Below are 27,453 nucleotides of genomic sequence, written 5' to 3'. Positions count from 1 at the left end.
TGATCAGATTTGGCAGACTCACATAGAATATGCAAAGGAGGGTGAGATCTAGATAATATTCTGGATACAGAATCAAGAATATCAATATAGTAGTATATAAATTATGAATTAATCTTCTATCAAGTTTTATAGGCTGATTGGCCTCTAAGAAAACAATATTAAATCCATCAGAAAGCATTGAGGAGCCACAACATGATCCATATATATAAGTATATATATATATGTATCATAGGGATGGGGGGGTGGCATGATAACTCTCATTTAATATGAGATAGAATTCTCTGAATGGAATCAGTAGTTAACAGGAAAAAACAAAACAAAACAGGAATATAAATGAACAGATTTAAAAACAATGTCAATGTTGAAATATTTAACAGTTGGTTTGTGTGTATTTAAGTTTCATACGTAGGGATGGAAATCAAAAAACGGTTCCCAGTGATTCAATTCTTTGGAATCATTTGTCAATTTTGCAAACGATTCCAGCCAGCAGGAATAGAAGTGGAATCATAATTTTTTTTAATTTTTTTTTATCAATTCCCATCCCTGTTCGTGTGCCGTCATGTTTACTCGGGTTGGTGTTGTTTTGCACGTCCATTTATTTATTTATTTAAAAAAAAGATTTTTTACCTGTCCTATTCGGACAAACTCAGCCTGCCGTGCCTCTTCCTTCTTGCGTGCAGACTTGGGAGACTCGGGCAGCACGTCGCTGAAGGATCGTCTGTTTAACATGTTCTGGGGAGAAAAGGGAACCTAAACACACACAATGTGACACACACACACACACACACACACACACACACACACACACACACACACACACACACACACACACACACACACACACACACACACACACACACACACACGCAGGGAGGGAGAAAAGAGAAAGCAGAAAGGGGGTCTTAGAGACCAACCCTGGGCGGGGGGGGTGAGGACAGCAGCAGTGAAACACAGCTTGAAGTGTTAGTGGCTCCAGTGGAAGGAGAGAAGAAAGGAGTGAGTGGAGAGAGAGAGAGAGAGAGAGAGAGAGAGAGAGAGAGAGAGAGAGAGAGAGAGAGAGAGAGAGAGAGAGAGAGAGAGAGAGAGAGAGAGAGAGAGAGAGAGGGAGTCGGCATTGCAGCAGTATCAGGGCGGCGTGGCGCAGAGCTGCAGTCAAACACAGCAGAGCAGCTGAAGTGGCGAGGCGGCGGCGGCGGCGGCGGCCTCCCCGGGCGTTACCTTGTGCAGGTCAGGCATGAGGTCCTGGTAGAGCGAGCGGATCAACATGTCCAGAGTCCGCTGGCGCTTCTGGGCGAACGTCGGCGTCTCCAGTGTGGCTTTCTCTCCATTGATTACTGTACGGGGAGACACAGAGACGGTGGGGAAAACCACAGGCGGCGCGGAATTCAAAAGGCACATCCGACGTCTTCGACGTCGCTCACGTACGTTTGACGAGTAAAAAGTCCCTGAATTCGTGGTGATCAGTAAATACAGGCGGAGACGGGAGAGGGGGTCCGAACAGCGGCACGCTCTCCTCTGAGAAAATCTTCAACCTGCAGCACAAAACAACCTTTACTCACAATCATTTAGTGGAAAATCCAACGAATTCTGGAACTGTCAGGGGACATAAAACATATGTTTAGGGTCATTACATTCCAGAATATCATAGGTGAAACTAAATACTTATTACTGGAATAAAGTGACATTCCAGGGTGTTTTTATGTATGAGTATTTTAGTATTCAAGTATATTAATTTGCTTATATTTAGGTATATATTTAAACCTTTTAATGTACACCCAATGTGTTTCAATAATACATCGGCTGGATATATTTAAATAACAATATATTCAAAGATATAAAATATCTGTATTATATGATACAATATCGGAATATTATTCAGTATAAAGTATATAAAGCAACAATACAACAAGAGTTATATATATATATATATATATATATATATATATATATATACACTCATACAAATATACATACATACACATATATATTGCTGTATTATTGCTTTTATTATAATGAATAATATTACAATTATTTATATATATAAATATATACATATATACTCCACAAACACACTTGTTTTTTTTTTCAAAATTTCCTTTTTTTGTGAATTAATTGTCTTGTGTTCTGAAAGGTGGAATTAAATATGAGTGATTTTGGGGGAAAAGTACTTTTACTTGAGTGGTTTTAACAAAAGCACTTTTACTTGTAATTGGCTAAAATCAAAGCAAGATAATAGTAGTGGTTCCTTTGCAAACTACACAGCGGTAACAAAAACCACCTACCTGTAACTGTCATTCTGGCTATTATACCTAACTAATGCAAAAATATCTGGAAGTAAAAGTGAAGGAATCAGTGATGATGCAGGAGACACATTAGCATTATTATAATTTTTTTTTTTTTTTTTTGTGTGTTCTGACATGCTTTTTGTTTATTGGCAGCAGCGGCCGATGTGAACATGTCCCACGTCTCCAGCAGCCACTTAATCTGCCCGACAGTCTCCGCCGGTGTGAAGGATACGGGTGAAGTGCGATCGGATCATAGACGGCTTGAAGGACGACGACGCGTCGTCCCCTTCCTGGAATACTATGGTAACAATGTCATTTCCAATGTGCCTCTTTCTCTCCACCTGCCAGAGAAGACGAGAAACAAATAAGTGAAAAAAATTTAAAAATATATTTTCAAATGGAAACAATAGCATTGTCCGAATCCTTTGTTTCCAGATTTAAAAAAAAAAAAAAAAAAAAAAAAGCTCTGTTACTATGTGACTCAACCATGAATTAACTTGTTTGTACTGACATCAACCAGCCCGTATCAACAGTAGTTGTCATGAATTAACATTCTTTAACAAATGTAAGCTTCCATTTATAAAACGTGCACTTTACCAAGTCAGGCCTAACTGGGCGACACAATTAAAGTGAGTTTTAAAATTGCTAATGAAGTCGCATTATAATGTTAATTTTGAATATTTAGAAAACAGAAATAGTCATATTTATAGTCATACTGGTTACTGAAAAAACTTTTTTACGCTTCACAGCATATTTATGCAACTTCATGTCCTCTTTGTTAAACGGTCCAAACTTATTGTTGTAACTTTATTGTAGATCTAGAAAAGTGTTGACTCTTTACACGTCTTTGCTTAAAAACGATTTTACTGTCTGATTCAGTGATAGCAAAGTTTTCTTTCTTGAGAGACCCTAATAATTTCATCCACCGTTTCCATCAAGCCATATTTTAAGAAACGTTTTTGGTACAATATTTTTTTTTTTTAAACCTGTTCTTCTTTTATTAATCTTCTTCACTTTCGATGCAAACAGTTAAATTAGTAGTTCTGTGATAGAAGCGAATAAAATGCTGACTCACCTATTTTGAACACATTAAAAAAGTGTTTTGCACCTCAAAAACATGAATCTTCAGGCCTCCCTGGTTAGGAATAATTAATCTAATTGATCCGAATGAGCAACCAAACATCCATTTATCGTAAAGACATCATATTATCCAGCTTTTCAACTCTTCCACATGGTGTCGTTGGTCCAAAAACCTTGTATTCAAAGTTTCTAGCTTCTCCTTGATTTTCCTCCAGTTGAATATTGGATCATAGGAGCTGCATTCAGAATCTGCTGTGTCTGTGTGAGCTGGAATGGCTCTGCCCACACATGCCCATCTTGGGAAGAGGATGAAGTACTTCCTCTCGTGGGGCCATGTGCCAGAGCAGAGCTGCCTAATTGTGGGAGGAGTCAAAGGGAGGGCCTACCTTGATTGTGATTGGCTAAACCCCCGATGACACTATATAGGGTTTGATTTCTGATTGGCTGGTTGGAGCAACACACTTTTTAAAACCTGAAACAAGCCAGTGAGAGAGAGGACAGACTGTCTTCACTTCTGGGGCGTCATTCCAGGAATGGAGACGATTAGTATTGCTGGAGAACCTTTAGAAAGTGAATTTTGCATAAAATGACCCCTTTAAATTACCACTTTACTGAGTGGAGGTTCACAGGAACCGCAGCCTGAACACTCCTGACACACACATACAGGTTTAAATGATTTATCCAGACTTTGCTTATAAAACGCTGCTGACGGGAACTCCAGCCTATCAGAAAAAGCCCCCCAAAAACTAAGATCAATATTCAACATTAAGTTTAATGAAACCAGGTGTCCTCTCTACGAGTCTGCAGAACTAACCACTACCCCACCGCGCCGCCTAATGGCCAACCACTGCAGCTCTACTTCAACCAACTCACTCAAAAATCACAGTCCAATTACAACATTATATATATCTGTTGTTCTGTGTTCAGAGGTGCGACTTCAACGTTGATTTTCACCAAATAATCACAATTGTTTTTATTTTTCTTCTGCACCCAGCACCTTGTTTCACAGAGTGAATTTAACAACGGCAATTAGACTGAAGCGCCGTCGGCTTCAGGTGTGCGGGGGTCTGGCAGTACAAGCACAGACTGTTCCTCATTATTGACCGGCAGAAAGTCTTTTTTTTTTTTTTTTTTTTTTTATCTTAAGGAGAAATCCAATTACGTGTCAGATCTGCTCTGCGGCGGCTCCGTGGAATCGTACTCAAGTAATATTGGCATGACAGAATGGAGCGATAATGCCCTTTTCTCCCCCCCCACGTATGAGCCAGGCTGGTGGCCACAAGAAAAATAACATTTACATTACAATAAGGAGTCTTCTTCTCGTCTGAGAATGGCATCAATCAGTTAGTGTAATACATCCTGCCAACGTCATCAAACTACATCATAATAGTAATATTTCACAGTGACAAATGTTACAGCTATAAAATTGTGCAACCAGAGGATCTTGGTTAATATCTTCACTGACTCTGTAAGGTTTGGAACGGTAAAGAAGAACTTATACAGAATTATTACATTTATTTTTATCAGAAGTTAAAGTCAGCTTCATTAAGAAAGTAGAAGAGTCAATATAGATTCAATAGTTTATTTCTTTTTGAATCCTATAAAAACTAATTCTAGTCTTACAGATTTATTGGGAGATTTTCAGAAATTAGCACATCCTATTGGCAGATTCTGCCTGAAACGGGAAAATCTGATCAAATCGTGGAATATTTGATCATTTGGGGTGAGGATTTTCTTTGCAGTACAAATCTGAAAGTACTGATATATTAGCTTTTAATAATAAGTTATGTAATCGGAGTCAAAAATCCCGAAATTAAACGAGTTCAAAACAAAATATCCAGAAGCAGCTCAGTACCCGCTAGACCAGAAATCTCTTTATATTCTGTACAACTCACTGATACTACCTTATCTAACTTACTGTGTAGAAGTATTGGGAAATACTTATGTAAGTTCCCTGAAAAGACTTGTCATACTGCAAAAAAGAGCAATAAGAATTGTACACAATGTTGGCATTCGGGAGCATACTAATCCACTTTTTTCACAATCAAAATTTTTTAAATGTATGGATCTTGTGGAGTTTAAAACTATTCAAATAATTCATAAAGCAAAGAATAATTTATTACCAGGTAAAATTCAAAAATTGTTCAGTAACAGGGAAAACTTATGATTTATTGATAGGTGTGTCTTAACTGTTATAGTGAAGTATATTGTAGGATTTGATGTATTGAAAGTGATGAAGATATATTGTTGTAAATTAAGAAAACGGCAATGATGTGAAGGGGTAAGAATAAATAAGTACGTCTTCTTTTCCGACTCCTTTTCGTTCATGTGAAAAACATAGACACATATGGTGTTGACCATTTTATACTGTTCAAATCAAATCAAATCAAATCAAATCAAATTCACGATTGTGGCTTAAGTTAGTTTTTGGTGTTGAATAAATGGGAATGCGACATGGAATCAACAAAGTTTCCAAAATTCCCAGCTCCTCGAACGCACCATACCGTCACACACACACACACACACACTCACACACCTGCTGTTTGTTCTCTTTGGAGTAGGGCAGCATGGTGGAGACGTGGAACATGAGCTCGTGGCCTTGATACACGGTGTAGATGGACTTGATTCCTGTAGTGTCGTCTGCGGACGGCGGCGAACACAAGAGGAAAACACGGATGGAGGAAACTCTTTGACGTGACGCTGGAATAGAGGCGACGGCAAGTCTACTCACTCTTTGTGTCCAGCCCTCCGCGGTAGCCCGCCCATCCCTGCAGAGTGATGGAGTCGCCCAGCAGACTGAGAAACTTATCGAAGCTCTCGCTGCCCATCTCTGCAACACACACACACACACACACACACACACACACACACACACACACACACACACACACACACACACACACACACACACACACACACACACACACACACACACACACACACACACACACACACACACAAAACATCTGCTCAGCACATCCACCGTGATGCGTTCAGGGAAATCAGACCTTGTTCCCTGTCGCAGAGTTAAATGAGAACGTCAATACGGCTCGCATGTTTGCATGCTAAACATGAGCGGAGGTGATCACTTTAGCACAAAGAGACTGAGAGTTCACTAAATAACAGTGTGTAGTTTTATTGTTTTGTTTTTTTTTTAATATCAATGATGATTATATTGAAACCCGGGTGACTCTTCAATTCATACATGAGTGAAAGTCAAAGTGCACACTCTCAAAAACTACAAATCATTTACTTTGCTTTCCTCTTCGGCTCTTTTTAAGACTAAATCGTTTGATTGTCTCCCGTCCAAATAGAATCCCGCTGATTCTGCGTTGATATTGATACCGCATGTTGTGTGGTTTAGGTGACTGTTTTTATCAACTCTTGTTTTCTCTGGTTGCTTTTCCTTGATCCTATTTTATTTTTTTTCATTACATTGAAGATACATTAAATTCAATTCAATTCAATTCAATTCAATTTAATTCAATTTTATTAATATTTTTGGAGGAGCATTCTTCTTTCATTTTTCAGGGGTAGTTATTTTATGTCAACATGTATTTATTCTTATTAGTTATTTTTTCATTTCATATCAATAATTTTTTTATTGTGATATTTTTCTGCACATTATTTTTGCCTGTTTTATTTGTATCAGTCTACTTTTTAAACTACCTTTCATTGAATACTGAACCACTGTTTTTAAATTGTGAATTGTGATTTGAGCTGCATTTTATACAGGAAACTTGCTATATAAAGAGTCACGTATTATTATTAGTCGTAGTAGTAGTAGTAGTTGTTGTAGTAGTAGTATAAGTGTTTACTATCTCATTATAAAAAGCAACAGATCATCTAATAGAAAAGCTGAACATTGTTCCTTTAAATCCTGATCCAACACGTCTAACTGCATATTAACCACCTGTACCTGAACAATAATTCTTATTCATATTTTCATTACAGTTATGTTTATTGTTTATTGACGGGAGGATTTCATATAAGCGTCTTGGGCTTCGTTCCTCTCCTGCAGTCGGGTTTAATTTCTTGTAATTCTGTATTATATTCCTATTTTGTGCTAAGAAAGAAAGAAAGAAAGAAAGAAAAACCTCAACATAAACACTGACAAAAAGTTCAGATTTAAGAGATTTACCGTTGCTAAACATCTCGTCGTCTGTGAGCTGTCCGTCTTTGGCAAACAGTACACCAAATTTAAAGTTGACTGAACCCTACGAGAAAATTAAAAAGACGGATTAAAACTGGAAAATAAATGACAGTAATACTGGAATAAATAAAAGACACATTCAATATGTAAAACGTGACACTGAAAGATAAACAAAATGTAATTTTAATTATGTAACACAGGAATAATTTTCAATAAAATTCTATCACACACACACACAAAGGAAATCAAACCTGGAACCTTAAAGAAAAAGGAGGCAAATAAAGCGACAACAGAAAAAGCCTGCGGCATTAAAATGAAGGTAGCGTCACCCCGAGACACCAGAGTGTGGTTCTCATACCTCCTGCTCCTCCAACACCAGCAGATCCTAAAGCAAAGAGACACAGCGGCTATCAGTCACCCTGAGACGACGCAGCCCGAGGGCGTCGTCGAGTTCAGTCGTTCCTGATCGAGATCGCCTCGGAACGGACCGGAGTCCATATTGTGTTGAGAGCGAGCCCGCCGCTCCGGTGTCACTCTCACCTTTTGAATCTCCGGGTTGAGGATCTCCCGGGGGCCTTTCTCAAATCTGTCCATGTTCATTGCACTGAGTGGAAGGAGTGGAGATTAGATTTTGAAAAGAAAAGAGAGAGAGGGGGGGAGGGAGAGGGGGTGTTTAGGGCTGATGGGAGACAAACCACCTGACGGCTAATAGTGAAAAATGAGAGCTGATTCGGGGGCTTTCTCATTCAGCTTGTACCATCTGTACTCATTCTTGAGTTTCCCTCCAGCCAGAGGAATTTATAATCTCCAATCTCCTGTTTCATGCATCTTTTTTATAATCCTGTTACAAGGCATCTGCTGCTGGGAACCAAACGCGTCGCCCCAACGTTTCCCAACCACCTTTGTCTGAGTATTGACGCGACACACGTGGAAACGTGAAAAGTGAAAATAGATCGTTCAGGAAAAAAGGCTCGATTCGGCCGCACGCTTTTTACAGGGATTCGAACCCGCGTCCTCCAGAACGCAGGTAAAGAAATCACTTCTTAGTGAAACGAGGGGCGTTTAGTTTTAAAAAATGCTAAACTTTTTGAAAACACTCGGAAATGGGGGGGAAATGCTGCACATGCACATCACGGCCGTGGTAAATAGTTCTTCTGCACACGTGCGAGCAGATGGACAATAACAACAACAACAACAACAGACTGTCATGGCTGCCATAGCGCTGACTTCAATTCAATTAAACTTTACTGATATAGCACCAAATACAACACAGTCCTTTCTAGATGATTTAAACAGAGAATCCATATGAGCAAGCAGATTTATTTGCGACTGTGGAAAGGAAAAACTCCTTGAAGGCCCAACATGAAAATGTTTGAAAAGGTTTGATGTTTCTGAATCAAAAATGCAAAAATGATGCATTTCCTCTGAGTGATCTGGGTTTCAGTGTGAAGAGGGACATTTTTGACAAATAAGTAAAAATTTCAGGATTTTATTTTATTTTTCTAAATAAATCAATAGTTTGTGTTAAAAACAAAACAAAACAAAACACTAAAATGTCTTTCAGTGGTCTCTTTGCATATTCTCATCTGTTCAGGTAGGTGGCATCTCTCAAAGCAGTTGAACCAAGTCGGCTGGACGAGGTCATTTGTCCTGGGAGACGCCGTCAAAGTGTTTTCATGTTGGTCAATTGACTAAACTGAACTCGTCTGAATAAATGACGGGTTCTCAGGCCTTTAGAGCCTCAAGCTCGTGGCTATAACTGAATCCAGTTGACCTGATTCCGAGTCATCAAATTATGTGATTCGGATCACTTTTTCTGCATGCAATATGTAATAACGGTGCATAATGTAATAAAGTAATACATTTTTAACTCCATATGTAATAACGCAGCCTTTTGTAATAATCTGTCGCATTTCTTCATAAAATTCTTGAACGCATTTTTTAAATAAACTTTGCCACATTTTGTAAAAACTTTTATTGCAACAGTTTTTACAAAATGCGGGTGTGTAGAGCCACATTATGTAATAATAGTGCAATATGTAATAAATGTTTGTTTTTGTGTTTTTATACTTTGTATCATCTATAATAATTACCGAAAATAATGCAGGTTGCATGTTTTTAATGTCTTGCAAAATTTCAGAGCACCCATAATTTCTGTCAGTAATAATTAATTAGCGAAGCTTTAGTTTCTCACTTGTGAACAAATTCTCCATTATAATGATTACAGTTACTTTTGATTTAGGCCTGAGCAGTAAAACATCCTACGAGTTAAATTTTTTAAAAAAATAAATCCCAAATAAACTGGAAAGCTTAATATTATTCTGATGATATGATGGCTTTTCTCATTAAGGCATTGATTTTGATGGTTTATAACATAATGCACCAAATTATAAAACTTTCTTAAAAAACAGTAGAGCACCTGCATTTTGTAATAACTGTTGCAATATGTAACAAGTTATTACAAATTTGCATCAATGTTTATTACAAAATGCAGCAGATTATTACAAAATGTGGCGTTATTACATATTGAGTTGAGAATTTAATTCATTATTACACATTGCACCGTTATTACATAATGTGAAGCGACAAACCCTCTCGGTACCTGCAGAAGAAACCAGAGAGAGAGAGAGAGAGAGAGAGAGAGAGAGAGAGAGAGAGAGAGAGAGAGAGAGAGAGAGAGAGAGAGAGAGAGAGAGAGAGAGAGAGAAGGTGTTCGTTCAAAGCTCCATGCTGTGCCTCTCACCTTAGGATAGACTTGACTGATAGTGTTTTGGTGGGGCTGTAGGGGAGGCTGATCTTCAGAGTGCCCTGGGTGAACGAGAGCGACACAGGTCAGGGATTAGAAAAGTGTGAGCGCGGCGGGTTTCATTCCAATTCTGCCTTCGGGAACGGCTCGTTTCAACCATGATCTATGGACTGACCTTGATTGAGGTTTACGAAGGAATGAAACAGAGCCAAGGAAATTCAGAAGTACAGAGTAAACAAGCAAATTAAAAACCAAAGCAAATCAAACAATAGCAAATGTTCAGTTAAAATGTCATCCTATGCAAAATGTGCACATAAACACAAACTAAGCTATGTTTCTTTATGCTGCTTGTAATAGTGATTCTATTACTATTCTTCTTTCATTTAATATTTTCTTTTTATCTCAACATGTGTTTCTTATTTCTCAATTCATTTTATTATTATTTTCAAATTTTTGTTTAGATTTGTGTTTATTTTTTTTCTATTGTGACATTTTCTTACCTGTATTATAATTTCATTTGTATTAGTCTACTTTTAAAACGTCCTCATAAAACACAAAATCAGTTTTTAAATTTAACATTTTATTTCCCTTATTTTAATCTGTGATGTGCTTTAAGTTGCATTTTATAAATGAAATATGGTATTTATATAGTAATGTCTTCTTCTTCTAACTAAATATAGCACAATGATAACTATGAGTATTTATATGGTATTCTGGTTTATATTAAGGCAGAAATATTGACTTTCTCACTATAAAAAGCATCATATCATCCGATAAAGTGTTGAATACTCAAACATTGGTCTGTTCAATCCTGATCCAACATCTTATCAATGCTTCTTCACCCTTAATAGAACAACAATATAATGATTTTTAACCTGTTTCAGTAAAAACCTTACATTTTTTCTTTTTCTTTCAGGGGAGTGTGTTTGAGGACTGTGTGTGTGTGTGTGTGTGTGTGTGTGTGTGTGTGTGTGTGTGTGTGTGTGTGTGTGTGCGCGTGTGTGTGTGAGGTTTTTAATGCGCCGCTCCCGCGAGGTGCACAGATGGTGAACTCACCGTCTTCCTCCAGAGGATGGCTCGGTACTGAGGAACCCGCTGGTTATTCTGGTCCGAGAGCACGACCGACAGGTAGAAAGGATTCTTCTCGGCATCTGTTCCCACGTAGTTCTGATGGACTGAGGGCGACAAAGATATCATGCAGATTAGATGCTGGATATTTGAAATGAGAATTCAAAAAAATAAAAATAAAAAATAGGCCACGGGCAAAGTGACGTTTTTGTCACGCGAGGAAATCTGCCTTCTGCTTGTTCATTTTTCCCCTCACTGACCATTAACAAGCCCTTTTCCTGCCATTTCCATCTTCTATTCAATCCTTTCTCTCATTCCAGAGCCTCGGACACCACGTCTCTGCCTCTCTGGTTGACAGGGAAACGTATTAACAAACAATAGAGAACAGACCTCCAAACCCAATTAGACACAGGGTTGCTCCTTCCTCTCTCTACATTTGGGTTTCAGCTCTGTGTATTTTCCATTAGCAGGGTGTTTCTATGCTTCAGAGCCACAATGGTTTGGCGAGGCTGGAGTTCAAAGCAGCTTCGGCCTCCGCCTCCATGTGGAGAAAGCACCATGTGTGTGACTGCAGTCCGTGTAACGTCGATCCCGTATCCGCCCTGCATGTGTCTGTTGTTTGTGTTCAATTAAGTTGCATTTGAAAGGATAACATGTAATCAGCAGCCCAGTGTAGTATGTCACTATTCATACGCACGCAAATCAACAGATTGTTGTTTTGCACGGGTGGTTGTAAATAGTGTATATACCCTATGTCTGTGTTTGTTTGTTTTTAAATAATTGTTGTCTTAAATGTATGACTATGGATGGAAAGTAGCCCATGGACAAATCTGGTGCTTTTGCACAAAGTACCTGTACTGAGTGTCGATTAATGTGCACTGTCCTCTGCAAATAAACTAAGAAATAAATAAAAAAAATTGTCTTGTGCACTTTAATGAGTGAATACTACAATAATAATTAGAATGCTAAAAAAAAAAAAAGTAATAAAATAAAAAATATATAATAGAAATAAAATATTAAATAAATTAAATAATAATAGTAATAAAATTAAAAATATATATAATAGTAATAAAATATATAGTAGTAATAAAATATACAATAAATAAAATAATAATAATGCTAAGAGCATTAAATAAAAAGTCTAAACCGCTCATTGTGATTCTAACTATAATCCTAATTCTAACGTGATTCGAATGCTTATTCTGATGCGCCATTGTTATGATATTTGTAATGACGTTGCTAATCCTAATGCTCATTCACATCTCATTACAATCCTAATGCTCATTTTTAATTCTTATATTCATTTAGATTCTAATGTTGACGGTCATTCAAAAATGAAATCAAGGGGTGTGAGTGCTGCGTCGGACATGGCGTTGTTGTGTTGTGTTGTGACGTGTTGTGTTGCATTGTGACGTGTTGTGTTGCATTGTGTTGAGTTGCATTGTGTTGTGCTGCATTGTGATGTGTTGAGTTGTGTTGTGATGTGTTGTGATATGTTGAGTTGTGTTGCATTGTGTTGTGATGTGTTGAGTTGTGATGTGTTGAGTTGTGTTGCGTTGCATTGTGTTGTGATGTGTTGATTTGTGTTGAGTTGTGATGTGTTGAGTTGTGTCGAGTTGTGTTGCGATGTGTCGAGTTGTGATGTGTTGAGTTGTGTTGAGTTGTGATATGTTGAGTTGTGTTGCGTTGCATTGTGTTGCGTTGTGATGTGTTGAGTTGTGATGTGTTGAGTTGTGGTGTGTTGAGTTGTGTCGAGTTGTGATGTGTTGAGTTGTGATGTGTTGAGTTGTGTTGAGTTGTGATATGTTGAGTTGTGTTGCGTTGCATTGTGTTGCGTTGTGATGTGTTGAGTTGTGATGTGTTGAGTTGTGTTATGATATGTTGAGTTGTGTTGCGTTGCATTGTGTTGTGATGTGTTGATTTGTGTTGAGTTGTGATGTGTTGAGTTGTGATGTGTTGAGTTGTGAGGTGTTGAGTTGTGTCGAGTTGTGTTGCGATGTGTCGAGTTGTGATGTGTTGAGTTGTGGTGTGTTGAGTTGTGTCGAGTTGTGATGTGTTGAGTTGTGATGTGTTGAGTTGTGTTGAGTTGTGATATGTTGAGTTGTGTTGCGTTGCATTGTGTTGCGTTGTGATGTGTTGAGTTGTGTTATGATATGTTGAGTTGTGTTGCGTTGCATTGTGTTGTGATGTGTTGATTTGTGTTGAGTTGTGATGTGTTGAGTTGTGAGGTGTTGAGTTGTGTCGAGTTGTGTTGCGATGTGTCGAGTTGTGATGTGTTGAGTTGTGGTGTGTTGAGTTGTGTCGAGTTGTGATGTGTTGAGTTGTGATGTGTTGAGTTGTGATATGTTGAGTTGTGTTGCGTTGCATTGTGTTGCGTTGTGATGTGTTGAGTTGTGATGTGTTGAGTTGTGTTATGATATGTTGAGTTGTGTTGCGTTGCATTGTGTTGTGATGTGTTGATTTGTGTTGAGTTGTGATGTGTTGAGTTGTGAGGTGTTGAGTTGTGTCGAGTTGTGTTGCGATGTGTCGAGTTGTGATGTGTTGAGTTGTGATGTGTTGAGTTGTGATGTGTTGAGTTGTGCGTTGCAGCCAGTTCTGCTCCGGCTGCGAGACACAGATGGCTCAGCTGCAGTCCAAATGGGTCGAGCCAACTTTCCTGCGACGTGGCTCGTTTTTAAACTGCCCGAGCCACGGCGATGATTAGACCCGGGGTAGAGAGAGAGAGAGAGAGAGAGAGAGAGAGAGAGGTAGAGAGGTAGAGAGAGAGAGAGAGAGAGAGAGAGAGAGAGAGAGAGAATGGATTTGTTTCGACTTTTTCCTCATCTAACTTTTCTCCACACTCCGTCTCAGGCACTGTCTTTTATCTCCGCCCTTCGGCCGATGGCTTCTTCCCCCACTGAAGTCGGCGTTCGCTCCGAGCCTGAGAACCGGCGCCGCGTTAATGAGGAAGCAGAAGGAATGAGGCTCAGAGAGGTGAAGGAGCGGGTGACCAAGTGCGATGGGTTTTTCTTTCCCCCCCCCCCCCCCTCGATGATCAGCTGCTTCTTTTAGCTCGCAGCACAATGCTGAGCTTGTTTTCACAATCAAACTGGACATTTTTAATTTAAAAATACATCTTTTTCTTATTGCGTTATCTTGTGGAAGCGAGCCGTTTTCATCTGGTGAGGCTGAACCGTGTGTCCAGCGTGGTCTTCGTCCCCGGGTGGTTTGTGGGATTAGGGTGTAGCTGAGACTCTCAGTGGGGCTACGGATGAATGCTAACAGGTTTTTAGCCTTGAATGAAGAGCGCTGCTGCATGAGGATAAGGCCGACTTAAGATAAGAAGACCGATCAGAGACGGCGTTTTGACTCCTGCCAGCTCATTCGCTTACTCACACCCTCAAAACCTGGAATTTACCTTTGTACCTCTTGTGAACTGATCTACAAAAGGGTTTACACATAAAAAAATACAATTAAATTAAAAAAAAAAAAAAAACCCTAGGAGGAGCTCAGGTTTATCAATCAAGTCATGTGATTTACAACGTCTTTAAACATTGTAGTATCGACATCAGGCCTGTAGTGGCGCTGTTTTTGTGTGTGTGTGACGTTATCCAGAGAGTCTTGGTTTTAGTCTAGGTGTGTATAAGCTTTTGCTTCAACCGACACCCTTTCAGACGATTAGTTCAAAAACTGAGTGCTGTTTGTTCTGTTTTTTTGTTTTTCTGAAGACTGCCTGAATAAATTCAAATTCAAATGGTATCACATTTTATTTTGTTCTCACGGGGTTCCAGAGCTGCATGGAAACACTCCATTGGTGAACGCAGGCACACACCAAACAAATGGTTCTCGTGTAACCGGGAGCCAAATCGTGCGAAAACTCTCACCTGAATACTCATGTTGTTATTCGTAGTTGATCGAAAGCACATTTTATCTGTGTGACCAGTCAATCTAACACGTTTTATATTTAATCTTCACTTCATACAACAGAGCAGCAGCACTGACCTTTTCCCAGGAAGTATTTAAAGAACCATCTGGTGTGGTACTCTGGATTCTCCAGATGGACGTCGGTTCTCCTCCAGGTTCCTGGAGTGTAGTCCGAAGTCTGTTTGACACACACACACACACACACACACACACACACACACACACACACACACACACACACACACACACACACACACACACACACACACACACACACACACACACACACACACACACACACACACACACACACACACACACACACACACACACACACACACACACACACACACACACACACACACAGTCATCATGATGGCCACAGCTTGAGTCACAGCGGCCTTCTCTGTGGAAAACTATTACACAATGTGCTGCAGCTCTGGGCACAAAACAGGGCTGGAAATCAGACAGTCGGAGCACAAACAGGAGTGATCTCCAGGCCCGAGCTTTATTTATCGCCATCAAAGCTGCGTAATGACACGAACAACAAGCACATAAATAGGCCGGCAGGATATCGGAGGGAAAATACAAGAAAAATGGGCAATATGGCAAAAGACTGACTGAACAGCGATAAATGTTTCCACGCACTGTGCAATTCCATCATGACAGAATTTCCGATATGAGAGAGAAATGGCGATTCACTTATGATTAATTCACACATTAAAAATGTGTTAATTCTATCGGAACTGATGGATAGAACCAATTACTAAACACACAAGGAAGGAAAAAGCACAAAAGAACAAAAAAACCAAGGGAAAATAACTAAAAACAATAAAGTCAACAAACTGCTTCTCCTCTGATTTGCTGCTCATGGAAACCGTAAATAAGTTCCAAATCTACAATATAACAATTTCTAAATAACAGTGTTCTTTCTCTTGCCTCTGGATTTGACCCGGGCCTGCAGTTTCAACCAGCAGTGTTTCAGAAACGGAACATTTATTTGACTTTAGGGTCATTTTTCTTGATTTTTGTGCTTCTATGATTCTAACTTTCGTCATATGACAACCAGGTGTTGAATGACGTTGACACACACACACACACACACACACACACACACACACACACACACACACACACACACACACACACACACACACACACACACACACACACACACACACACACACACACACACACACACACACACTCGACAAAAGCACACAGTGAATCACATGAGGACGGGTGACTTTTTTGTTTTTTTCTTTTTAAATGATCAACACATGCTGGGAAGACTTAAGTGTGACGTTAGTGAGCCTGGTCGGTTAGCTGGTTGTCAAAATGCTAAAGCGGAGCACTTCAGAAGATCTGCTGATGGAAAAGAGACATCAAGGACAGCATTTTATTTCCCGGCATTTTTCAAGTCTGGCAATTGCGTCGCGATAAATAACAGGCAAAGTGTCCTTCGGTCAGACGCAGCGAGAGTCTCCAGGAGAGCTCCACCTCCCAGCGCTGCCCGTTTCCTCTGCATGTCAGCATGAATATACAGACTCTAATAACCACTTTTCAAAGGAACTCGTTTCTTTTCCCTTCGGGTGAACCGATCTGCACCTGCATACCTTTAAAACAGGACCTATACATCTCACTGATATTTGCATATTTCATCATCAGAGAATAGTATATATAAAGAAGCCTGGATTTAAACTGTAGTTTGTGACATTTACAAATTACAGCTGAGAACTGATGACAGTGACAGTTCCAAACGGTTTAGTAGTAAAATATATATATATATATACCAAAAATATATGAGATGTTTATTTTTACCGCTTTCCTGAAACAGTGTGACCTCTAGTGGACATATTAGGAATAACACTGACCCTCACTGAACAATCGTCAGGGTCAGTTTTGGTCCACGGGCCACATGTTTGACACACCTGATCTCAACATCAAACAGTTCATACAACTTTTTCTTTTTCAGATACTTGAGTTTCCAACCATATAATATTAATAATATCAAAAGATAAATTATCCACAGAAGAGACATATAAACACTTTATAGCTCAACCGCTTTCAGAACCTGTCGCCGAGTTCAGCTGACGCATGCTGTGTTTAAAAGACACAAGAAGAAATAGAGGTGACTGAATGGGTGGGATGTATGTCTGTAATAAAATGGTACTACATGGAAGCGTATCTACCTCATCCGAGGAGCCGTTCTCCACCCTGAAGCGTCCTGCCCTCTGAATGGCCCCATCTGCATCACTGGATATCAGCTGAGAGGACAGACACAGACAGACACAAGAAGGGGGACAAGTTTAAAATTAGACCGCTGATAAACCGAGACGTGTGGCGGACAGTAAATAAGCAGGTCATAAATACATTTGCAGAGAAAAAGGGGAACGGTGGCGGACGCATCATTTCCCTGTGACCACAACAGCAGCGAGTCCCACTGCAAGCATACGAGCGGGCAATTAGTCGAGAGCAACCTCACTCTGGGGCAAATAACCTCTTTTTTTTTTTTTTTAAACATTTCATTTTTTCTCTCCATTCTCTTCATTTTCATCTGCCGCCCTCCTCTTATCGCTCCAATTACCGACGTCTGGCCTGTGACTCACCGCTCGACTACAGCGCGGGCATTACGGCGGCGAAGTCGGACAGTTAATGGCAGAGGGCAGATTGAGAGGAACATCGGAGGGCAGAGGACGAGAACACACCGCATTACGTCTGAGAGCACACAAGTTAGAAAAAGTCACATGTGATTTTAGGTGACAGCCGAGTCTTCTATAACCCCTGAACCTGTTTGCTCTGAGTCGATGACAAAGAGTTTCCACATGTGGTAAATGTCAAAAGGTTCATATCTGAGACGCCAACATTGAGTAAATCTTCTTATTTATGGATTTTAGGCTCCTTTTGCACATTGTAAATAGTGTGACATGAAAAAAACCACATTGGCTTTCTTATCCAATTGCAAAAAGCACTGAAACACTGCAGGTGCTCGAATTTCGCCTTTCGAAGACTTTTAAAAAGAAAACTGCGAGCAACAGGTGAAAGACGTCCTTCCGAAAACTAAATTATAAACGGAAGCCGTAGTGAGTCCCAGAAAACTGAATGACAGTGACATTTGAGGAGGACTGATCTTCAAATCTAACTCTGTTTTTTATCGACTCTAAAAGAAAACCACAGCACCAACTCAATACCGTGTTTTTTTGCTTAATGTTTTATTTATTTATTCAGTTAAGGGTTCAAGGTCACTTTATTAGTACCTGTGGGTCGACTTGTTTTACAGATTTTTTGGCACAAATAAAGACACACGATGAACCAGAGAAGCAGATAATTGGTCGAGCGAAACAAGACAGACAAGACAAGGGCTCGATGTTCTGCTATTCACCAATAAATAGTTAAGATAAGATCAAGAATAGATAAAGAGAAACCCCAATAAAACACAATAAAACCTTACAGAAATTAAAAAAATAATAATAAAGAATTAATTCCTTTCTTTAATTCTTTGATTGATCAGGTAAGTTAGTTGAGAACTGGTTGACATTTCCAATAATGAGGTGACATGCAAGTTATAGAACACAGGGTTAACTGCCCTGTGGCGCCTTGTGGCGCCGTCACTACGAATGTGAATATAAATATCACTGTGCTCACTTCTCTGTCAGGACAAAGTCAGAATCTGTGTTCAGGCAAAGACATCGACTGCGGTGTCGATGCTTTTCATCCGGGTTGGCAGCAAGCGTGGCGTCGTCTCCTGAATTAGACAACTTTTCAGGTCGACAGAGAAACATTTTATTTCTATGTTTGTGCTTCTGACCAAAAGCGCACTTGCTACAGCGTTTGTGTTTGTGTTTGGAGACGTGTCGCTCAGTCGTTTAATCCGAAAATGAAACCAACATGTTTCATGAGCGGGTTTCCAAGCTATGTACCATCTTCTTCTTGTAGACATCTGCAAAACCTTCATCAATCAATTCCTCCTCGCATCCCCATTTCCTCTTAACCCCTCCATCCCGCCAAACACCGTTGCAGTGAGTGATGCTGGGTTGCCAGGCAACAGAGCTCAGACTCTCCTCCCTCGCTGCTCTTTCTCCTCCAAATCTTTGCCCTTCGCTCTTTGACCCTCTTGGCTGTCGAGTTGGATTCTGCTCTCCTCGCCAGCAGAGGTCTGCGCTCCGCCCGTATGCTTTTGAAAAAAAAAAAAAAGTCGTCTGGAGTCCAAGCAAACACTGTGAGACGCCCAGATGGTCTGAGACAGTCTGGAGAGCAAGCTAAAGTTTCCTCGAGAGCAGAAATCAACATGGAAAGATGCTAAAAAAAGAGCTTTGAGTATCTGACCTGGAGGAAGACCAATAAATAACTTTTTGGAATGTTTGGTCGATGATTTGCAGAATATCACCAGACAATGTTTATGTTTTGTACAACTAGTTCACTTCAAAAGTTACTCGTGTCCAACTTATGTGATAGAAAGTTAAAAAAACAACAACAAAAAAACCCCCAAAGATCAAGCAGCCTGAAATTGTTATATTTTTCTTGAAAACGATCACTGTACACGCTTGAAAGACAACGAATGGTGTAGTTTGCAGGCCAGGTCATTAGTTTGCGTGGTCTTTTTGTGATGCAACCACTCATACATGCACACAGTAAACATTAAAGCTCTTTGAACTCTGGTGTCTGTAAAAAAAACCCCAAAAAGCTGTATATTCATGTATGCAGATGACGGTGTAGTAAATGGAGTTCACTTATATACTTGAATAAGTTGTATAACTGGGATCTGAACCGGAGCGCGAGTCTGCAGGTCAAGGCTTTTCTTCACTGTAGGTTTCTTTCACATCATTACAGGGACTTGGTTTAATTGGGGGTGGAATGATGAAAAATGTCACGGCTTCATTTGTTGTGGTTCATTTTCAAAATAAACCACAACACCAGAAATGCACCAGAGTCCTCGTTTGATTCCTGAGCCGATTGCAGAAAATGCAGTGATCACGCAATTGTGCAGTTTTATTCTGACCGCATCACAAATTTTCCGACGGCCGACTCACTACGACGTGTCCCACTCGTCACCGACAAATCGAAATGCAGCTGAATGTGATGCGAAGATAAACTCGCCTTTGACAAAACAGCTGAACACAAGACACTGAATCGTCTTACGTATTTGATTCGGGTTCAGATTATACCATCAAAAAGTGACTGATAACTTTGTAGTATTTCAAAAAAAATTTAAAATAAAAATTGCATTTGATGACTCAGCAGATTTGCACACACTCGCAGACTTCAATCTTGCTGATATGGGACATTCAACAGAAGTAGAGGCAGCTAATAAGTGCAAACTAGTTCCTGTTCTAAACAAAAGAGTCCAAGAAAACAAGAATAATAATTTATTCAACAAAACAAAGGTCAAGTTTCCATGAGGAAAAATGACCTTACAGTCAGTCGGTCAACTGTAAAACAGAGATGAGAGAGAATGAAATGGAATGAAATGGAAAAGAAGCAGACTAATGTTGAAAGGAATGAAAAGAATTACTCTGTGTACATTTAAGTTTTATATACTGTAAAAGGTCACTGAAGGATTTAACCCTTTATACGGCAAGTGACCATATTTCTATTGCTTTTCTTTCTTTTAAACCAACAAAAATACATTTTGTGACCAATAATCTAACAAATTTTCCTTTTCTTTTGTTTGAATGCCACATTCTAGTTTATTTGCTCTAATGCTCTGATGTGTTTTATAACTTCCTTCACCAACACATCCAATCCCGCTGTATCATATTGAAGCAATACCGTTTCCAGCAGATCTTTTTATTTTCTCCATGCAAAACCCTCAAACGCCTGTTTGCACATCGTCTCACTCCACTTGTTATTCTGAGATGATCAGTCAAGAATTGAGACACAATATTCAATCACAGTACAGAGAAAACAAGAGTCACATTTGTGGAAGATTTTGCTGCTTTTAGAACCTGGGAACTAAATTCTAACACATTTTATTCCTAATAATCATGAAATATGTTTGATTTAGGTTACTTTAACTGATATTTCTTGCCCTAAAACAAAATGTGCTCGGATATTTTATTTTTTTTTTAATACATGTGAAGCAGGTGAACCTAAATCTTGTGAACAGTTTCATCTTTTTCAATTCAAAAATTCCAGTGAAGAAAAACATTGCGACAAGTTATTTCCTGCTTAAACGCGACTGATGTCAACCAGTGTCGATGTGCACCCAAGAAAAGCGTGGGGTGCTGTCACTCTCAAGGTATTTTGTATACAGTGAGATAATAAAATCCAACGGGCGGAGAGCCGAGCATGTTTACTGCAGGTGCGGCGCTCTGATAAACCACGGCACAATAATTGACCGAGTTTAAGAGGGGCTGTAGAAAACGCTGCACTCCCCCTTTTCATATGCAGATTTGTGCACGTATTGAGTATATTTCTCTCGATATCTGCGCACGTGGCGGAGTGTGACTCTGGGTGGCTGAACGAGCTTCGCCCCCTCCGTCCAGATCCGTGTCTGCGTGCAGAAAATGGAAAGTAATTGACGGAGCAGTAGGCCTCCATCTCCCTCCGTGTCGCCTGCCTCCTGCAACATTAACCGTCCAATCGCGGGATAATGGAGGGGAAACCAATGCAGCGTTCAGACAGAGCCATGTACCGCCTCCTCGGTGGATCTGTGTGTGCGTGTGTGTGTGTGTGTGTGTGTATGTGCGTGCAAGGAGGAAGTGTTCAGGATTAAATGTGTGTTTAGGTAGGTGTTTGTGCTGCAGTGTGTAAATAGGCTTTCTGCTGTTTTGAGGTGGGAGAATGAAAAATGTCAGGAGAACAGAGAGATTAAGCACACTGGGGAGTCTGTGTGCATAGACAAACACACACACACACACACACACACACACACACACACACACACACACACACACACACACACACACACACACACACACACACACACACACACACACACACACACACACACACACACACACACACACACGCACGCATCGTGTTGCTTCTAAATCATGCAACAGAAGAGAGGCGAATATGTCAAAGCTGCACTGCAACGATTCGCCCTGAGCCGGGGGAGGAGGCTCGGGGGGGGGGGGGGGGGGGGGGGGGGGGGGGGGTAACAGGGGAGAAACAGGAGTCCGTTATGCTTTTATGCTTTAACAAACAACACATAAAACACCTCACCAGTGCTGGGGAGCAACGGCGGAGGGAAGAAAGGGGCTAATAAAAACAGAGGGGGCACCAAATGAAGAAAGATGGAGAGATGGAACGAAGGATGAGGCCAAAAGGGAAAGGAGCGGCGGGTAATGACAGCGAGGAGCCAAATCATAAAAGAATAATGGCTGTCCCTCGGAAAAGTGCAGAGGCTTTCCAGGCATCCATCTCGCTCTCACAAACACACATTTAAAATACACTCTTTAACCAGCTCCTATTTTAGGACGCGACTTGAGCATTCTCCAAACACAAACTGAGCTCGCAGCGTACTCATAGAGCCTCTGATTTCCCCAAGGCCCACGGGAACAAAGGAGCACTGCAACACGGTGTGTGTGTGTGCGTGTGTGTGTGTGTGTGTGTGTGTGTGTGTGCGTGTGTGTATTAAATCAATACTTTTGTGACTGCCGATACATAATTGATCTCATCAGTGGGCCTGTTCATGCACACTCACAACCCTCCAGGAAGGCAGAGACAGGGGAGGAAGTGGGAGAAGGGGGGGGGGGGGGTAGCCAAGAGGAGGGAGGAAGAAGAGAGGCAGGTGCTCAGACTGAGAGAACATATAAAAACACGACTGCAATGAATTAGAGCAGAGTGGAGTGGAGATGTTTTGGAGAAGCTTTACAACACCAAAAACTGCAGCAAACTTTAATGAAAAATGGCACATTTTAATTTTCACCGGTCTTCTATCTATCTTCTATTTTCCTGTTTCCATCTTATATGTTGCAGCAGCCAGGTTACACCCTGCACAGGTCAAGAGTCCGTCACAGGTTAAAAGCAAAGACACACTTAAATGAAAGCCTTATCTACATGACAACGATTCACTGGAAAAGACCTCGTTTTTCTGTTTTTGTTCATACACATGAAAATACTGTTTGCATGCCAGACCACTAGTTGGTGCTGTGTATTTTGCAATACAACCACACATGCATGCCAGCATGCCGAGAACAGTATGACGTAAACACATTTAATCTCCTTTAACCAGTTTTTCTTTGTGGTACCTGTCCGCTCAGTATCTGGTGTCCACTTATGCAGACGATGGTGCGGTAAATGTTAGTGAATGTACATGCACGAGCAGCAATAACACACTAAAATCTACTAAGACCTACTTGCACATGTGATTTGCACGTCAGCAGTAGTTTTCCACACACAAAGTCACATGACAATTAATAGAAGTTCAAGTGGCTCAAATGTGTCATCCTCTACATAATATATTCACCGTTAGGACACAATGAAGCCAGACTCAGCGCGACTGTTTGTGTTCATCTATTTGCGGCTGGACAGAGCGAAGGTGGAATAAGATTTACCGCTTTTGGTCTTACATACAAGGGAATACGAGAGATTTGAAAACACGACTATATCACCGTGTCATGGAAACTAGCCGCTGACTCAGATGGTCCAGAATAAAAATACAAACAGCTGGATTTATAAAAAAAAAAAGGAAGTGAAAAGTATGTGGCCAATGATGCACTGAAAGATCTGCTTCTTTAAAAAAAAAAAATTTTAATTTCCAGCCTGACAGTTTTACCAAAAGCAGAGGAAACAAACGGAACAGTTTTTACAGTCTTTACACTTTAGTATAATATACACACTATTGGTGTAGCCATAACGTCCAACCACATCTGAAAGGAAAAGTCAACGATTATATAGCATCTGATTAGCATGAACGCTACCTCCGGATAGGACAAAACCAGCCATGCTAACATCAATATCTACCCATTTATACACCAGCAACGCTGGCAATGACTAATCCGACGAGTATAGAGTGGGAGGCATCGACCCACCGAGCGAGGAGCTTAGCTGCAGAGCGTCACACATCAACCGCCTTAATAGATTATTAGTTATGCATCAGAGAAACGGGAGGGCTAATGAAGGTACAAGAATCTTAAAAACGATAATGCATGTATTGCATTACTGGTAAAGAAGCTCAAAAAGATTTCTTAGGCTTTATGATGTTGTGGAATTGTAATAAAAAATGAGCTATGACAACAAATATCAAGTTAAGAAGCAAGTCTGATTATTGAATTTTAGAGAAGGGGAAGGATTTCAGACATGTTAAGCGAGACAAATGTGTAGTTCTACATATTGTAAGTATGTATCGCCAGATTTTTGTCTGTTGTAGATTTATTTTGTGAGTTAAAGAAATAAAGAAAACGAAATATATAAGGAACAAATTGATAATTTATATTATAATTAATAAAAGTATTATTATTATTATCATTATTATTATTTTTGCAGTTTCAACTATCGACCCTATATGATAGAGTCCATAGGGTCTACCTATAGAACACATATAGACCCTATCATTAAACTCCAGAAAAGAATTATTAGAATAATAAATAAAGCTTCCAATCGAGAAAACGCTAATAAACTATTCATAGACTCTTGTACCTTAAAATTCATAGATATTGTAGGTTTAAAAACATTAGAAATACTATTTCGAGTGAAGAATAAAAGTCTTCCCACAGCTATTCAATTATTTTATTTTTTTCAAATAAGAGAAAACAATTATAATTTTAGAGGATTGCGTGTATTTGAAAGAGGCAGTGCGAGAAGAAATGTTAAATATAGATGTTTTCCTTTCTGGGAGTCATTTTATGGAACTTAGTGACACCGTAAAATTGTGTAAATATTTGTTGTACTTCAAAAAAACATTAAAAAGTTAAATAATTAATTACTAGTAATTACTTTAGTTTTTTCTCTTTTATTACTTTTATGTTTTATATATATGTATTTTTTTCTCTCTCTCTTTCGTATTACTTTTGTTATGTTTAGATTTTTCAGGGTTTTTTTTGTACCACTGGTGTCCTGGGGAACTTTATGGGTTTTTAAGGGATACAACACAGATAGTGTGAAAAAACGTGTGCGTGTGAACTTAAAAGCACCATGAACTGAATGCAAAAAAATTCAACTTTTGCACTGAAACTGTAACTGAAATAAACCATTCATTCATTCATTCATTCATTCATTCATTCATTCATTCATTCATTCATTCATTCATTCATTCAACAGTTCAACAGAAAAACACAAATCTGAAGCAAATCAAAAAGAAGAGTATCTGTAAAAGCAACTTTTCAAGTAAGGCATTGTAATAAAACCCTCACTTTCTGGGCAGTTTCTGTGCCAAGTTCGTTGGTGTGTGTCCCTCACACATCTCAGTAATGAGAACCACCCACTAGATCCATCTAATAAGGATAGTTAATAATAGTCAACCATGGCGGCTCATGTAATGATTCATTAGAATAAAATCTGGTCCAAACTCGCAATTCATATCAGAAAAGCTGTCAACGCCTATGGAATATGTGTGTGTGCGTTTTCAAAGAGCAGCAGGACGAGAGGAAGAAGCTAAATACAACTCAAGAGTATTATCTAAGGATATTCCAATACTATTATTTAATTATATATCATATAACATGTTAAAAAGCTGAATAATGGCACACATATTTCACTATTTCCAGCTTAAAAGATCTCTGAATTTAAAAGCATTGCACAGATCTCTAATTCTGCAATATTGATATGTATATTTTACATTAAACATTTTTTTATTCTTATTTAAATTTGGCCTATGAAAGTACTGGATCCCCTATATTGTTTTACACCGTGTTGTATGATGGCAATCAAGTCATTCCAATTCAATTAAATTCAATTTTAGGCACGGCAAATGTATTTATACAGCATTATTCAGACAAGGGAATTCAGCACTTTAGAAGGAAATAAAATAACTACATGAAAGCAAGGCGATTAAGAATCTTAATCTGAAGTGATTAAAATTGTGAAAAATATAAAACAAAGTGACAACGAAAGGCACAAAATGGAGAATAAATAAAGTAAAAGTATTAGTAAAGGGCTCATATTATAAAAAAAATCACTTTCTAAAGGTTTTCCAGCAGTATTAATCGTCCCCATACCTGGACCGACGCCCCAGAAGTGAAGACAGTCTGTCCTCTCTCTCCCTGGCTTGTTTCAGGTTTTAAAAAGTGTGTTGCTCCAAGCAGCCAATCAGAAATCAAACCCTATATAGTGTCATCGGTGGTTTAGCCAATCCCAATCAAGGTCGGCCCTCCCTTTGACTCCTCCTACAATTAGGCAGCTCTGCTCTGGAACATGGCACCACGAGAGGAAGTACTTCCTCCTCTTCCCAAGATGGGCATGTGTGGGCGGAGCCAGTCCAGCTCACACAGACACAGCAGATTCTGAATGTAGCTCCTAAGATTCAATATTCAAATGGAGGAAAATCAAGGAGGAGCTAAAAACCTTGAATACAAAGTTTTTGAACGAACAATAATCCAGCCTGCCGAAAAATAAACACGTTTCTCTGAATCTTGCTCGGTCAGCACAATGCCGCGACCATAAACTCTTTTCATCTTGCAGTTCCCACGTGCGTCCACAGGGGTCGCCGCGCGGGCAGAAGTTCCACAGCTCCTGGGGGCACACCTAATCAGACTCAAGTCGCACCACGAGAGCGCGGCGGACACACTCCGGGAGCGAGAACAAATGTGATGTGACGGCGCCGTCAAAAGCCTCTGAGGCAGTGACGCTAACACTGGTGGGCAGGTGGGAGAGGAGCCGTCTGCTCACCAGAGACTGCAGGACTGACAGTGAACCTCTCACACACACACACACACACACACACACACACACACACACACACACACACACACACACACACACACACACACACACACACACACACACACACACACACACACACACGCTTCAGCTGCTTTCACTGCCACACAAACAGAAGAGGGTGCATGAAGGGTTCAACCCTCGACGACTCCCAACACCGCCACCACCCCCGACTCGACTCACTGACGGAACAAACCCAGAGAAGACGGCGTCCGGACGTCTAATTGTTTCTTTTGTTTTTTGTTTTTTTTAAAAAGTGGACCGTGGAGTTGTCACTGCATGAAGTGACAGGAGAGAGAGTGGGAGACGCCTTTTGTGTTGGTGTTGTTTGTCTCCTCCTGTGAACACAGATGTCTCCATAAAGCTTTTTGTTTTCTTTTTTCCCCCTCTTCTTC

General features: G+C 39.9%; 1 protein-coding gene across 1 annotated transcript in view; it reads right to left on the bottom strand.

Moving 5' to 3' along the window:
• The window catches only part of garnl3 (GTPase activating Rap/RanGAP domain like 3), an 84,134-nt gene that overhangs the window by 21,717 nt on the left and 34,964 nt on the right, over positions 1 to 27,453 (bottom strand). The window contains exons 3-16 of the mRNA XM_080476937.1: positions 17,428 to 17,502; positions 15,314 to 15,413; positions 11,321 to 11,439; positions 10,262 to 10,326; positions 8,059 to 8,122; positions 7,877 to 7,903; positions 7,507 to 7,582; positions 6,097 to 6,195; positions 5,902 to 6,005; positions 2,518 to 2,626; positions 2,283 to 2,328; positions 1,426 to 1,532; positions 1,219 to 1,334; positions 628 to 732 (exon numbers count right to left, since the gene is read on the bottom strand). Of these exons, the coding sequence (XP_080333063.1) occupies positions 628 to 732; positions 1,219 to 1,334; positions 1,426 to 1,532; positions 2,283 to 2,328; positions 2,518 to 2,626; positions 5,902 to 6,005; positions 6,097 to 6,195; positions 7,507 to 7,582; positions 7,877 to 7,903; positions 8,059 to 8,122; positions 10,262 to 10,326; positions 11,321 to 11,439; positions 15,314 to 15,413; positions 17,428 to 17,502 (1,212 nt within the window). The remainder of the gene's footprint in view (positions 1 to 627; positions 733 to 1,218; positions 1,335 to 1,425; positions 1,533 to 2,282; positions 2,329 to 2,517; positions 2,627 to 5,901; positions 6,006 to 6,096; positions 6,196 to 7,506; positions 7,583 to 7,876; positions 7,904 to 8,058; positions 8,123 to 10,261; positions 10,327 to 11,320; positions 11,440 to 15,313; positions 15,414 to 17,427; positions 17,503 to 27,453) is intronic.

The sequence above is a fragment of the Lipophrys pholis genome (genome assembly GCF_963383615.2).
Source record: "Lipophrys pholis genome assembly, chromosome: 12".
NCBI classification, from domain to species: domain Eukaryota; kingdom Metazoa; phylum Chordata; class Actinopteri; order Blenniiformes; family Blenniidae; genus Lipophrys; species Lipophrys pholis.
Note: the sequence above shows the minus strand (reverse complement) of the source record. Positions and strands in the feature narration are given on the sequence as shown.